At 40.6% G+C, this 16,509-nt stretch overlaps 1 protein-coding gene across 1 annotated transcript in view; it reads right to left on the bottom strand.

The window, feature by feature from the left end:
• Nucleotides 1-1,591: 1,591 nt before the first annotated feature.
• HECW2 (HECT, C2 and WW domain containing E3 ubiquitin protein ligase 2) overlaps nt 1,592-16,509 on the bottom strand; it is a 128,953-nt gene continuing 114,035 nt past the window's right edge. Inside the window, 2 exon segments of the mRNA XM_019290524.3 lie at nt 1,592-10,435; nt 15,920-16,032. Of these exon segments, the coding sequence (XP_019146069.1) occupies nt 10,324-10,435; nt 15,920-16,032 (225 nt within the window). The 3' untranslated portion in view covers nt 1,592-10,323.

Here is a 16,509-nt window from a genome sequence, read left to right as displayed (position 1 = left end):
ATGGGCAGGCTGAAGGTCACAACAGTACAGGATCATGAACTATTATTATTCCTAATGTATACACGTGGTCTTTGGGATAATTAAAAAATAACAATTAAAGGTGTTAGCTTCATAACTCCCATTCTTAGGTACTTCTTCTCTTGCTTACCTTGATTATCCATTACAAAGCTGGCTCTTTTCAGCCTTTAGAGGCTTTCACGGGAAGAACTGTTTCCCCTTGATCCATAGGCATTTGGCACAGCTGTGATGTACAGCCCACGGTGATCCACAGGTGTTTTAGGGGAGCCAGCCCTGTGGAAAAAGCTCAGCTCCCTCAACAAATGCTGATTTCAGCTCAGGTCTGTCACAGGGTTAATGTTTGGAGTGAAGAGATGGCAACCTACCCTTCTCAGCAGGGAACTGTGTCACTGCGGTGGGGACAAGGACACGACATTAAGAGCTGCACAGCTGGAAGCTCAGCATGTCTGAGCCTTCTCCAACTCATTTTTATTTAATATGGGTCATTAAAAAAAATCTGATTCCCCCCCATGCTAAAATCTCTGCATCACCTCCTCACACAAGGCAATCCTCAATGCAATGGGAAATCTCTGGATGTCACCCAGGCACTGCTTCCCACAGCTGCCTCAGTGTCACCCAGCACAAGCTCCAGGCAAACTCCAGAGCTTACACTGAGGGAAAGTGACTAATTGCGCACTACGTGGCATCAGTTACCGGTGACCGGACCAAAATCTCTTATGAGTCTGACATCAAGAATGACAACAGAGAGCAGATTCTGAGAGGGCTCAGTCCCAAAGCCTCACCTCCTCCCACAGCAGCTCTCCTTCAGTGACTCAGGTTAGCTTGCACCACATCTCTAGCAGCAGCAAGAGAATGCAAAATCACCTTCAAGAAAACGTTTTTTAAAAATGGAAATATCACATCGCTATCAGATTCTACAAAGAGGTTGTGTAACGCACAGGAGAAGTGACAAATTGCCATTTAACCATTCTCCTTGGGCTGTCTCATCATGGGGAGAACCCTTGCCTAAGAGCTGATTAAAGACCAGTTTCTCTTACTGGAACCAGTATTATCTCTTAGAAAAGTAGAAGGAAATTTTTGATGGGGGCCAGTGATTTTTATTAAAGACAAAAGAATGCATTTCCCCCTGAAGATATTTCCCTGTGAAAAAGAGAGCGTTCCTGTGTTACAGCCACTGCTGTGAAGTATTTTGCTGCCACCTCTGGTACTCCATTCAAAAGCAGAGGCTCTTCCATGAAGCCTGGGCCTCTCCATCGTGTTGGCTGTGATATCTTGTGCTTTGTTTGTTTGTCATAGGTGGGGTTTTTTTCACATGTAGTTCTTATTCAAATTATGTTGCATATGGCTGCAGAATCTTTACTTTCTCCACTTCCAAAATGATGATTTGCAATATGCCAGACTCCATAGGCCACCAGAAATCACTTATCAAAGGTAATGTCAGAAAGAGTATCTTGTGGTTTCTCTAAAGGTTTTTAAATGCTGCAAAACACAGAATGATCTAAAGGTAGTCACTTAAAAAAGGATGTTACGGTATATTCAGAGGCACAATAAAAGAGATGATTAACCAAGGGGATTTTGTAAGAAGATTTATTTTAATTAAGTGATTTCATGATGAAACATGGTCTTAAACAAAATAGAGATCAGTATGAAAATAAAATTATACACAGAAAATTCTTTTCCCCAAATGTTTTTGAGTAACAGGAAATACAACACAACAGTCCTGTATTCAAATTATGTAAATCTGTGAGCAGTCAAACATTATAGTACATTCCTTGAAGCCAGGCACAATGACACACATTGTGTGCCCCTGTAACACACTCAACACATTTTCTATCTGTTCTCTCTGCCTCAAAGAAAAAAATTGTGAAATGTAATGCAATGTAAATGGGGAAAAGGAGGGAAACCATCTAAATGCTTGAAGCACGTATTCCCCATTTAGTGTTCTGTGAAACAAATGTACCAAATTCAGATGAAACTGAAACTGGTTTGTAGAAAGATAGAAAAACTTGGAATTGTATTTGATATAGAGTCTTGTGAACACTTAACTGAAAAGTATGGAAAGGATTAAAAAATACACTGTGTTCTACTTAAAGATTAGAAATAAATATGCACTCCATATTCTCAGTGCCTGAAATTCTTTAAAAACAAAGAACTTGGTATAAAATTATATCAAGTAATTGTCAAAAATGAGGAAGATGCACCTATAATCCTGTTAGATTCTGGATGCCTGCATCCTCACTACAAAAACTTGTAAAACTCTACACACTTTCAAACATGCTGAATAACCCAAACTGTAACCTAGCAAGGGCAGGAACATCGACTGACTTGGGGGTAGCAGTATTCCACACCATATCCCTCGCTGCCTTCTTTTCCTCTAAAGATCTCCGTTTCCATACTGTACCAGCCCTTACAAGTACAAATGTTCAGTCAATTATTCAAAAAGCAGCCTTGCTGATCAGGATTCGTGGATGCCCTCAAGGCTATGTCATTCCAAGGAAAAACGGAGTACAAAGAAAAAGCATCCTCCTAATGTGATTTATGTAGTTAATATTATTACAATTCTCCTCCTCCCTGCAATGCTGATAATAAACAGCAGTCTCCTGAGTGTTGCAGACTCATTGCAGAAAAATGTCCTGCTGTATGGAACTATTGAACCAGTATGGTTCAACATGGGAGTTGTCTTCTCATTTAGGACTTGAAGTTTTATATAAAACTCCTACCATCTCAGTTACCACGTTGAAGAAGAAAACTCACAAGGAATTCTTCTGTTGATTCTCTTATTGACTCATTCAATAGTCTTGTCTTTTAGGTACAAAAACCAGTCAGCTTCTAGGTACAGAAACCCATCCTGAAACCCTCCTACCCTCTTACACAGTATTTTTTCGGAAAATGTATTAGAGTGTCAGTGGAATCAAGACTTGCAGCAGCTTGGCTAAAGCTACCTAGGTCATTGAGAATATTCTAATTACCTTAAGTAAGCTTTGGAAATGCCACATCAATCCTTGTCTTTGTGGAAATGCATGGTTCTTACACAACCATAACACAAACACCAAGTATCTTAAAAAAGAAATTTAAAAAAATCTGCATTTTGACTCCTCTAAACATTAGGGATTTGGCCCATCACATTGAAAAGGAGGGTCACCACTGGTTGTGATGATTTAAGCTCTTATCAGAAGTCGTATCTCTTGCCGAATGCAGACAGAAATAAACAGTCATTACTAGTACAAACAAAAGAGGGCTTCCAGACTCCATCCTTATTTTACTTAGAAGCCTTCGTTTTCCTGAAAATAGCCCAAATAAAAAAAGCCAACCCATGCCCAATAAAACAAAACAAAAAAGCTAAATCACATGGAAGTTAATTTTCTGATTGTATACTTAGATTTTCAAAAGCTAATAATTAGTTAAAGCATGTCTTGCAGTTGCAATAACACCGATGTATTTCAGGATGAACAGTCATTTTTTCCTAGGTGCATTATCATAGCCTCATTTTCAAGCAGGAATTAATCCTGTTTTGTATCCCAGGGGTCATCACAACTCACTGTCCTGCTCCCTATCCTCGAAGTGCAGTCCTTTTCCTGTGCCTACTCTCAGCCTTGTCTGCACTCCAGCACTCCTCCATGGCTGTATCTTGTGTGCTCTGTGGAACTGCCCTGTCTTATCATTACAGCACCTACAATTACATTCCATCTTAGAATTATTTATGAGGCTTCAGAGATTTATTTTCTTATTCATACAGTAATCTACTTTAAAATTAGTGAGCTCCAACGTCTGACTGCAGTCAGCATGGCAATCAAATATGATGTCTCAGCAAAATCATCTTTTATTGACCTTTTACTGCTGGATGGGCATTTCTAACTATGAAAAATATAATCCTCATTTCAAATGAAAGATGTTGAATAGTCAATGGAGTGTGTCACGAGCTGCTTGTGTTGCAATTAGTAGGCATCACAGATAGAATGAGCTTTTGGGAAGAATCCAGCTCAAAGACTGTATGAGAAAGCCTCCAGCTGTGGAAGGCACAGTCCTCACTAAGGTAACAGATCTCCTGCTTGCTGCGATTTCTGGATCAGCATCACCTGCTTCACTGCAAAGGCTCTGCACCCACTTGGCCAACAGCCTGGAGCAGCCCATGGGGACTACAAATATAAAACACTGCAAGCAAAATCCCCTGCCTCATTAATTTTGCCCTTAGATACCTCATCAACTATTTTCAAAAAGCTTTTACAACTGTTTTGCTTAAACTGTTCAGTCTTGATATCAGAGTAACAGTGACCCTATTGACTCTGGATTGAGGGAGCTGCTTCTGAAACCCAAACCCACAGTCTTACTGTGGTACTACAGCTAGTCAGTGTAGGTGGTCAGCAATTGTCTCTGGGTGATTGTAGGATTATATCCAATCTAAAGGGAGAGGATGGATGGCCTTTGGAAGGCAGCCCAGAATAAGGCAGACCAGAGTCCTATGGAGTTCCGTAGGTCTATAGATTTAAAAGCTAATTACATTGATGTCAGCACAAAAGTATGTTAAATTAGTTGAACAATACACCTCCTGAGTGCTCAGCAAAAGGCTCTAAGTAGGCAAGGCTTTTCCTAATACAGGCTGAGTGAGAAGTTTCTGAAAGTTCTGAAAACAAGAAACAACTGAAACCCAAAAGATAAAGTTTCATTATTGAGAAGTTTTGTAACGGGTGGAGGTAATGAAAGCAGTATAGCTCGGCTCCCTTTCATATTCATCATAGCTTTGAGATATCTGTCGGAATACCTCTCTAGTTAAAATTTTATTATAATTATTCTGCAGTGTAATCTGAAAGGAAACAAGTTCAAATTTTGAATTATCGATTTAGAAAGGGCTAATCAATGAGTGTAGCAATTATTTCACATAGTACCCAGGAGGTATTTTTAAATGCATTTTGAATACATACAGATACTTCAATGGATTGTAACCATTCCAGGAGTCCTTGAGTATCATCCTTTTACCTACAATCAGGAGGAACCTTTCTAAACAGTGGATAGCAGGTCAGTCATACAAAACAGAATTATCAAATAATCATTCCTTTACCTTAAAATACCTACAGCATAATATGGCTCTGAGCAAAGCCTATGAAGTAAAGCCCTAAAGGAAGTTTCAACCTGAACAATACCTTTCTTTCACTAAAATTATTTTTAAAAATACTAAAAATGTTTAAATGAAAAACTTTTCATAGCAACGAACATCCTAAATAGTAGTAGCCTAGTGCCAGAACTAGTCAGTCTAAAACTGAACAGAAGCACTATGAAGTTTATGGTCTATCTGGAAGACATGCAAAATAGAAACCATCTTTCATTGTGAAAATTCTGTGTTTGGAGGGCCAGCATTGTAATTTTGCATACTGTTAACAAAAGTGGGTTATACTGGCTTTACAGTTAAGTTCTTCTTTTCCTCTGCTATCTACCTAATGTATATTTAGTTTTCCAGCAAACAAGTAATTTCAAATTCAACCTCCCAATTTCTTTTTTATTGTAAAATATTTAGGCAGAAGGTTAGACTAGTCCAACAGCACTGTGGTTGCCCTAACAAAGTTGTAAATAATTTTTTACCTAAACTGATGAGCCAGTGGACCCATAGCATTTCTGCATTTCTGTTTTATTGCACGTAATTGAGCCAAAACACAAACAGTTTAAGAAGCCAGCTTTGAGTAATTCTTCTGAAATTTTGCTTGGAGTTCAATTGCTTGCCCAGAGAGAAAAGGATGAGAAGGGGAAGCAACAGTAGATGAAAGCTGCATCTGCAATCTTATGACTGGAGACCAACCTTCTGCTCAATTCCCATTAGTGCTAACAGGAATAAATTAACCCTCCACATAAAAACAGTGGCAGGAAAAACAACACTATTAGTATAATTTAATGCAGATTAGTTTCATTCACTGAAAAGAAGTAACTTGCTTCATGCTACAGGAAATGAACTTACACTGGCCATTCGAACACAGCTGCTGCAGATTCCCCTGGTGTGAGCAGGGATTCCCTCAGTCCAGAGACAGTGCTTCAGATACCTCCATAAAACTCTGCAGCTACCACTGCAGAAACTCAGTAAACATCTGCAATAACTATTGCTGAGATTACATTTAACAACCAGATGATACCATTGCAAATGTTGCAGAAGGAATTTTTTTCTGTTGTTTAACTTTTTTAAAGGATTCAAAATACATAAGAAACCACAAACCTCTTCTCTTTCCTATAATTTTAAACTGAGCAAACTACCAGTCCAGTGCTCTGCCAGTCCAACTCCTGCCAGAAGCTTTGTGTGATGTCATGCCAGGATGCTGCTGCCTAGATTTTCAGTTTCCCCGAAGATTACAGATATTCCCCACCCCCTGTGTGACCCAGGGTTAACTGCTGCCATGTGGAGCTCATGTGGTGCCCAAGAGCAGGCCTGTGAATGCAGGAGAGTTCACCCCACATACTCTCTAAGCCATATTAACATTTTTTATGGTAGGGTCAGTACAAGGATAATGAAAATGATATTCAAAAGCAAAAGGAGGCAAATATTTGATGAATACCGAGGAAAAACAGCAGACTGGGAGGGAGTGGGGAGAAAGGTCTGGATTGAAAGGCTTTCCTGTCCTGCCTTGCCAGGTGCTGCTGGTGGTGTGACAGAGGTGGCGGATGGCTGTCCCCTGCCTGCTGTGGGCAAAGGCACTGCTCCCCTCACAGCTGCTGGCCTGCAGACTCTCAATGGGTGACTGCTTGCTACAGCAGGTGCCACACTGCACAACTTCACTGATTCCAAGCTTTTCTGGAGTGTTCTGGCTATAACCTGACTGCCAGCAGTGCCAGGTGAGCAAAGCACACCTCTGCTGGGCTGGGCTGCTGGGACCTGGGAAGAGGCAGCCTGGCCCTGGGGTGCAGGGGACAGAGGCCACTCTACTGCCAGCCTGCCCAGGCTGCACTGACCTGGGAGCTGCTTTTTGGCCGGTGATGTGTGGCTCCACTTCCCAGCAGAGCAGAAAACATGCGCACCTCACTTAAATTCCTGCAGGGACGTCCCCTACCAGCCTCTGTGTGATGGAGATGCTGCAGGTTAAGTTAGTACGAGCTCTCACTGGCTGAAGGGATTCTTTTGTCTACTTTTTTTCTTCCTAAATGCAAAGCTCCTTAGCACCATCCAGAAAAGCTCTGAGGAGATACAGAGGTTTGGAAACTCCCAGCCTTTCTCTGTGTGGACCCTCACCCCTGCTACACTGTGTCATAAGCAGTAGCATCGTGGTCGCCTGGTGCAGTCAGCTGCAGGACATGAAATCTGCCTTTCACTTGGGACACATTTAATGGGAATGGCTTCCAAAACCAAAGGGAGCACATTCCAAGCAGTTGCCAGGAGATGTGGGTATTTGACTAAGATAAAACTTCCTTTCCTATACTCCCTCCTTGCTAATCCCTTCAGAGCAGCAGCATCACTTACACCATCACAAAGAGCCAAGTGCTCGAGGCAGCACAGGGAGCTGTACCCAGCTGACACCTCAGCCTTCACACAGCACTTTTCTAGAGTCCCCCAGGGGATGTTGGCAGCAGAGGAGGAAGCAGCAGCTTCTTCTTAGTCTCTCTTGGGTTTAATGCTACAAAGATTCTGTATTTTTTTTTTTTAATCTATTTTCTAACTGACAGCTGCCCCACTGGTGACCCTGTCACATCTTTACAGAATACCAAATCATCATGGCTAATTTCAATTATTTTTACATGCATAAATACAGAACAAATGGGTGCAGTAGATATATTTAAATAAAAATTGACAAGATGCATTTATTGTTTTAGTTTTGTACAAAAGCATAACTTAAAAGGCAAACTAGTATAAACTTACTTTGTGCCAAATATTTAAACTTTTCATTCCAAAGAGTATCTGGTTCAAAACTTGTAGATACAGTTTCCACCTGGGAAATCTCTTTTTTAAGACCACAGATAACACAGTATTGTAAAATGAAAATTCTGTAGTCCTTCAACCAATCAGAAGTTGCATTCTGCTCCGAGTGCCAGAGTTTTAGCTACTCAGTGGATGGATCATATGAAACATGAGCCATGCTGGAGTGACCTGCTGAAAAGTCAGTTTGCCTACTGCTCATTCGTGTTCTGAAAAAAAATGTGCATTAGGACCCGTGACATGCAATCTTAGCAAAGACTGATAAATATATGTGTAGAACAGGGTGGTGTGTTTGGATTTTTCTTTGCTACTTCATACCAGCCAGAAGTAGCCTAAGAAAACCTAAGTTACTTAAGAGAGTCCCAGATGTCATGCAGAAGCTCAATTATTCTTGAAATAAAATAATGCTTTCCCTCTGATTTTGCTTTTCCTTTGCACATGTGACATTTCCTCAGTAAGTCTGAAGGGTTTTCTCAGTCACCACCACAGCTGCAGCTGCCTTGTGCCTTGGAGGGTGGACTGGCAGCCTCTGCTGACGACTTCTCCAGGGATGTTTGCCTCCGCTGGAAAAAACCTCCCACAAGAACAAGCAGGACGCCTCCCTCCGATGCCCCTTCAAGAGCCTCCAGAGTGAGAACGTTGCTTCAAAAGCTCCCACAGAACAGGGCTTGCTGTGCTGCGGTGCTACCAAAAGGGCTAGCACAGAGTTAGATTCCTGTTCCTGTCATCCAGTATCCCAGTGCAACTTCTGGAATTTTAAAATGTGGTGGATGCAGTGCGTGACAGCAGCTGTGCAAGAATGGGGCGCAGCTGCACAAGTGTTCCACAAGACCATCTGGAGGAAAGGTACCAAAAATAGATGCGAGCAAGCCTTGTGTATTTCAGCAAAATTAAGCATAAAGAAATTGGTGTCCATGCAGTGTTTGATATGCCATAAAAACTGCTTCAAATAACATTTGATAAGAAAACCATTTATCAGTGAAAATACAAGCTTGGACACTACGAACAGTTTACATCTTGTAGGTGTTCACTGATACAGGACAGTGGCATTATGACCAGTGGCTCACCTTAAAGAAGTTATTCATGGTTTTCCAAATGAGCTAGAGTTTTATGGTGCTGTACAAATAAAAAGTTGTGGGGAGCATATGAAATATCTGTATTAAACTCCACTGCCTTAATCCAATGCATGAAAAATGACCCGGATGCATTTAAAATAAATGCATATTACAATATCACATATAGTATTATAAAATTATTACTTATGTGCACAGTCCTGATATCTATAGACATGGCACTGTGAAGAAAGCCTGGTTCCTATGCATTTTTATAGATATTTGATAGTGATGCAATTTGCTATCAGTCAGATCATAATGTCCCTTCAACTTTGGTACATTCAGTGCAAAATATTTTCGGGAGTTTTTTTACTCTTATAAAAATAAAAGGCATTTTTTTCCCTGGAGAGTGCTTAAAGAATAAACACTAGCAGAATGTCTGTTCAAGCATGGAAAGTGACAAAACAGAAGTAACACTTTTGTTTGCTTGTTTCCCATTTACACTCTAAGAAACATAATATAATGAACCTATAAAAAATAAACAGAAGTCACTGTGTTAGGGTTTTTTCCTGATATGCTGTGATAAATTGCTAGTTTCTTCTTAAAATAGTTTCCATGCAGTATAAAGCATAAAATCAAGTCTTATTAAGTTATTAAGTTCATTGTAACAGCTCATATTTTGTCACACACACCACTGGCAAATGTATTTCCACAAACCTCCTCAATGCACAAGCCGTTGTTGTTACATCCTTTGTTGCTGACTTTCCTTCCAACTCACTTCTGCCCCAGGAACTTGAGCTCTATGTTGCTCCCCATGCAGGCACTCGTAGTCTTAGGTAAAGCAAGTGTTGAATATGCTGTTATAATATATGGCATAAAGTAATGTACCTTCATGAATTTAAAAAAAAGAATTTAAAAAGGTTTGGTTGTATGTTTTTTTGACAATTTACTGGGTAGGTAAGGGGCTGAATGATTTCACATTTTGACTTGAATTTTCTATTCAACAACTTTGATGAAATCCCATTCTTGGGTACATGTCAGTTTTGCAGTAGCCAGATGGATCACAACATGGCATCATGTTTCTGGTTTGCTCAGAACACAAACTTAAGAAGTTTAGCCTTCCCAAAAACCCATGGATCGCAAGACTTGGCTTTCCCTGCACACCAGGCACAGTCTAGTTTCACTGTCGAGAATTCTGCCACTACCACAATGCATTTTAATTGCTTCACAAGCTCCTTCGTGGAACCTCATTATTTGAATTGCACCATGAAACAATTTTCCTCTAGGAAATCCAATACAAAAGTTCATTCATTCCTCGAGAAGACAGATCCACAAAAGTCCAATGAGCTGGGCACTGTGGTTTGTGTATCACTCAAGTCCAAAAGTACTTGTCTCTTCTACTGCTGTCAACAGTTTTTCATATAACATAGAGAATGATGGGTAAGGGGGGAGGTCCAGACGATTGAAACAAGTGTGAGCCCTGAGGGGAAAAAGAGAGAGGAGGTGAAGAAGTGCATTATTTGAAAAGTTCAAAAGAGAACACAGAGACTGGTATGTGCTTGAATAGAGATGGGCAGATAGTATTCTTTTAGAAGACTTTGTTCTGTCAAATGATGTTTTCCAATTGAACAGGTAGTGAGGTTTAATCTACTTTCTCCTCATTAAAATAAGCCGGTAAGAAGCACTTATGAAGGTCTTTAGAAACACACTGACAGTCCAAAAGGCATGGGATAAATTTTATCCATCAAATGTGCATGAGAAAAAAAAAAAAAAGGTTTGGCATGGTACAATTCAAACAGTCTGGTCTGAAATCTTGGCTTTAAATGTATCTTCTGAGATGTAGTCTTTCTTTTCTGTACAGATGATACTTGAATACTGTATTTGTAATGATAAACAAGGTATTTCCATACATCTCCAGATACACAGGAAACAATCCCACAGTAGTAAAGGCCAGACAAATTAGATGCTCTTCCTTCTACTATTTCCTTGGCATATGGATGGTGTTCTTGGGATGTTACTGCTTGTGCTGATACTCTCAATGGACATATCTGCCCTGCTGCTACAGGCCAGCAGCTTTTGGAATTACACAAAACCATGCATGAACCTCTAGCAACCACCCTGCTTTCTTAAGAGGGCAACCATGCAATTTATTTCTCAGTTTTTTAAGTCCATCTACCTCAAGTTTGTTGACACACTTGGAACTGTTTCTCAAAACCTCTTCCAGGGAATGAAAAGGCAGATAGCAAGGTTTCTCTTCATAGTAGAATCATGGATATCATTGCCTGACCTCAGGGCATGCTAAGGATGGTACTTTCTAAAACACTGTGGTGGACGAGCCTGCTCTAATGAAATAGATAAGGTAACTATTAATGTGATGGGTTCTTGAGGATGAGATGATGCAAAGAGAGACCAGAAGAGGCATTTTAGACTGATTTTTGTATTTTGGCAGGTTTCTGTTTAAAAATACTTCATTCTTTTGCAATAAAATGCATCATACAGTTACTTATTTAAATACAATCCAGCTGAAAACCAAACTCCTCCTGCAGTGCCCTGCCCTTCATCACTACGATCTGTATTAAGTGTAAATATGTGACATGTTAATGGAAGGACTGAACAAGCTCCCTCCTCGCAGTAAATGCAACTCCTCATTTAACCTAACCAGTCCCAGAAATCCAAGTGTCTGCCACAGACCTGTACAGACTTCCTCGGAGCCAGAAAGTGCTGCCTTCTATGTGAGCAGATTAATTAATTGCCACTTTAAGTGGCTCTCAGCTCCCAGCTATGGGAATGGAACATGGAGTGAAGTGGGTTAATCTCTCTTGTCAAAAACCCTAAGAGTCCATTACAAACCCTCACTGAAGCTGAAACACTCAGTTACAGCCTTGTAGTGTCATAAAAATATCAGGCTGAAGATGTGTGTACACAGCACACAAGGTCACACTATTATTATAAACATGGTCCAAACACCAAATATGCAATCACTTAAAAAAACCTAGCACCCTCCCCAAACACAGTACCCTTAGAAGGACACTGCTGCTACATGCTGTGTAGCACAGATGGCATTTCCCCACCCTGTATTCCAGGAGCCTGGTAAAATTTCTGCACCCAGCCATCTCTCCAAGGCTCCTGGAGGAAAGCTTTCTTTAAACTCCTCCTTTGCCTTCCCAAAAACCTTATAAAATAATATCTGTGATATAGATTAAATTATTCCATTTCCTGCAGAGTACTTAAAAAAAAATTGAAAATATTTTCTTTTGAAGAAAAAGACCAATTTAAGCCCAGCAGCAAATGGAACTCAGTAATCCCTTGGATTCACTGTAGAGCACTGAAGACTCTTAGGCGATTAAGAGCCTAACCACAAGCTTCTGCTGCATGGGGCTGACAGCCACTCATTAGAACTCTGGATCATGCTGTGTGGGCTGTAAAACCACAAATTATAAAAGACACAGTATATAATTAGCAAGGGATTCATTACAAACTGGTTTAATAGTAAGCCAGCATGTTGTTTACATTTATTAAAAGAACTGAGTTTTATCTTATTTTGAGGGCAATTTTGAAAATGGAATCACTTACTGCAGAAAACCAAGTAATTAAAAAAGACAAAAACAAGAGCTTTGTCTTTGCAAGCAATGTATGCTTTTCTAACCCCAGCAAACAACTTCCTAAGTCCTTGAGAAGAAAGCATTTTTTCCTTCTGGGTAGTATTTTCCCATTCCAACATTTCAAACCACATGGGCACTGACTGTTGATCTTCCTGGGCTCGTATCTTATGACAAAATGAAAAACCATCTTCATTTCTGAAGTCTAGATTGTCAGATTCCCAATTACTCTCCCTTTCATTTTGATTACCTTAGTAAAAGAGGGTGACTTAGGCTTAAAATTCAGTAGTCAGACATAAATATCGTTTTCAAGTGAATCATCACATGCATGAATAAATAATGTGCAGCAATAAATCTGGAATCAATTTCTCAGCATGGGAATGAATTGAAAGAGTAACAGTCCCTCCTGTAGCTTAGTCTAATCTGCAATACAGTGCAAAAGAAGGAAGTGGAAGTGGCATTGGGGTAGCTAGACCCATAATAATCAATCTTTTCAGGGCATTTTACATGCTACCTAGTTAGTGTGAAAGACAGCAATACAAGCTGGGCAAGCTGGCATGTGCCTCACAGAAATCTCACTATTTGGATTCAGCAGAACTGATTACACAGCAGTCAGAACAGTGGGAACTAGGCAAACATCTAGTGAAAACTTTCATGTTTACATTCACAGCTGCTTAGGCCACAGTCACATACCTAAGTGACTATCCTAGCTGCCCTTTGTGTCTCAGATCAGGAAGAAGAGATGGGGATGGGTACTCTTACATATTTTCAGCACTGCAGTAGTGTTTTTAGAAACAGAGGAAGAAACAAAGTCCACTGACTTTTTAAAGCCTCACATTTGCCACCCTCACACTGAGCAAACTATCAAATTTCACAGGCACTCCTGCTAAGAGGGCAATTTGCAAAGTACAACACTGCTGGGAGTGAGTGATGGTGCCTTAACATAAATGCTTTAGTTATCTGAGAATCAGTTAAGTCACAGAGTCCTAGGGCAGCATTCCCAGCAGATCCAGCGATGTGTTTGCACATGCTGGGCTTGTTTGGAAACCTCTTTAAAGTTGCTACTTGGGGTCGTAGTTACCGATGTGTTACCTCCAAGCCAGCAGTACCCAGTGTTTGCACAGGGAGTCTCTGAGGCTGGAGAGACCCAGGCTGAAGCTGCACTGCACCCAAGAACTACACATGTAAAAATGCCACCAGTACTTTTGGCTTGGGGCTTAACCCATTTAAGCACTAACATGGAAGATGTTTCATTTTTTATGAGGTCAAGGTTCCCCATGTGTGAATACCAGGAACTGCTTGCTCACGATGACTGTAGATGTTTGTCACACACAGTTGTTTTTAATTTAATTCTCACATTTGTATGGTAAAAATTATCCAGAGAGACAAAAATCAAATGTTTCCTAACCAAGGGAAACATAAGTGAAATTTCAACGAATGCTACAATCTCTTAAATGTGAGGAGCTGGCATTTCCCCTACACTTGATGAACAGCCTATGATAGCAAGATTCTCAGCATGTTTCCCCATATTGCACTTTAGGAAGCAGTTTTATTCTAAAGTTTATTACAACCAAGGCTCTGCATAGCCTTTCCAGAGGAAATTCTGAACATCCTGTTCTGGCAGGATCCTGACCGTTTCCATGCTGCAAGCTGCTTGCAAGCACCAGGAATTTCAGCTTCAGAGAATATATGGAAAAACTCACACAATCTCTTTTCTTACTTAAACTCACAAAAAAAAAAGAAAAATCTTGAATTTTGAACTCAGAAATTATTTTTTTAAAAGTCACAACCTTTTCTTTGTAAACACAACCAAAGCCAGTCCATGGGCCAATCATAATCAAACTGTAAAGTAGACTTACTGGACTACAAGATACTACTAGGCCCGCAAAAGATGTCGCATTTGATTTGAAATAGCAATTTTCAGGATTTGGATTTCTTTAATCCTCAGTTGCCTGGCTCTCATTTGTGCTGTAAACAGGGAAGATAGCTCTGTTTAAAGGCCACTTGCTGTGCCTGTGGATTTCACAGCACCACTTCTGTGTCCATGACCTCCATGCAGTTCTGATGACAGGAGCCAACCCAAGAGCTGTCTCTGCTTCTGACCTTGTGCTGGAGGAAAAACCTACAGTTTGTTGGTCAGAGAGACTCACTGTGTCTCTGACAGCCACCCTGTGTGTAACATGAGACTCTGAATGCAAGTTATTCCTGAGGCATCTTGTTTATGAGGAGTGGGCTAAGATTAGGGTTGCGTTTCCTCCCTGGATCAGCCCAGCCCAAAGCTGCCTCCAGAGGCTGTACATGGTGTACTAAAGCTGAGGTCTGATTAAGTAGAGTTAGGTTGCCCACGCTCTACACACTAATCTGTGTCTAACCACTCTTAACCCATTCTAGAGGCTGCAGAATTACAGAGCTGGGTGAAAGAAAATCTCCCAGCTATCAGTCTGATCACAGCAGAGACAAGACAAGAACCTGTCATTTTTTGTCAATGAAGAAACCAAGCTGAAGGTGTTTTTTCCATTATTCACATGTTATTAGTCTAGTCCTGGCATTGTCACCATGGTCCTTTGAAGAGAACTCTTCTTTCTCCTCTAAAAATTGGAAAGTTTAGAAAAACCTTTTTTTTTTAATCTTGTCATCCTACTCCTCTAAACCTGCCCTATCCAATATAAATTGCAAGGGCTTGTACAACTCAACTCCTGCTTTCATATCTTAGACTCTCATGCTGTTCCTTTACCCTCTTCAGCTATTTCAATTGATCCTACTTGTTCTCTTTGAAATCCTCACCTTCTCTTGCCCCTCTTGCTGCTCCTCAAGTGAAATGACTCCCTCCCGCCTATTCTGCACTCACAACTTGCCTCTTCAGTATTTGTTAACACTTGACATCAGACCAAGCATAAAAATTGTATCACTAAACTATACTATAAAGCCTGTGTCTGATGCAAAAAATATGATAGTAGCTTTCAGTCAGACACAGTCACAAGTGCTATTTCATTTTAATTCATATTAATTTTTGCTCCTAACTTGTGAACTGCATGTTCAGTAAATAAATACTTGCACATTCAATCAAATGCAACAAAAAAAGTCAGAAGTAGCTGTCATTCTAATATAATTTTCCATGAGAAAAACACTACAATATGGATGTCAGCCTCAGTTACACCGCCTTGTCCATCTTAAGAGACCAAACCTGAGTTCAAACCAAAATGGATGCATTAGACACTGCAACAACGGGGAAGGAAATTTTCATGTAAGGGAAGGTGTATTTGCATATTCAGTTAAAGCCTGTTAATGTTTGTCAAACAGCTTATCTGTTACCCCAGTGAGTGACACTGTGAGGCACCCTGGCATTAGTGCCCACAGAGCTGTACCTTGGAAGGGCAGTGATCTTCCCCCACTTCTCCACACAGAAGCGCCTGGGCCCATTGCTCCCGCGGAGAGAGGCAAAGCCTTCGTAGGGAATGCTGGACGTGCCTGTAACAAACTGCCAGCACAGACACACATCAGCACAGGGCCTGCACACACGGGGTGGCTGAGACGCTCTGACACCAGCACATCCACCACAGCCCAAGCCCTTATGGAAAAGCATTTGCAAAGCAAGGAAATTCGTGAGGCACAAGCAATAAATGCTGCTTTACGTGGAGACTAAGGGCAAACAGACCATTTCCTGGCAGGGCTCTAGAAGAGGCAACTTAGCAGATTAATTTCCTCCAAAGGTTTTCTGCTGCATAAATACTGTAGAATAACACACTATCAGTATCCAATTACTCAGACTTAAGCCTAAGTGAGTTTTTTGCTGCCGTTTCCTGCATTAAAAGGAATTAATACAAAAGTAGTAATGTCTGGTGGGTTCGTGTTATGCTTTTCTGGCTATGTGGATTTCCATAGCTTTATAAACCAGATTTAACTACTGTAAGAAAAGGACTAAATTCTGAAGGTAAAGTAGAATGTCCACTAACAT

Source organism: Corvus cornix, chromosome 7 (assembly GCF_000738735.6).
Source record: "Corvus cornix cornix isolate S_Up_H32 chromosome 7, ASM73873v5, whole genome shotgun sequence".
Classification (NCBI taxonomy): Eukaryota; Metazoa; Chordata; class Aves; order Passeriformes; family Corvidae; genus Corvus; species Corvus cornix.
This window is presented reverse-complemented; position numbering and strand designations above follow the sequence as displayed.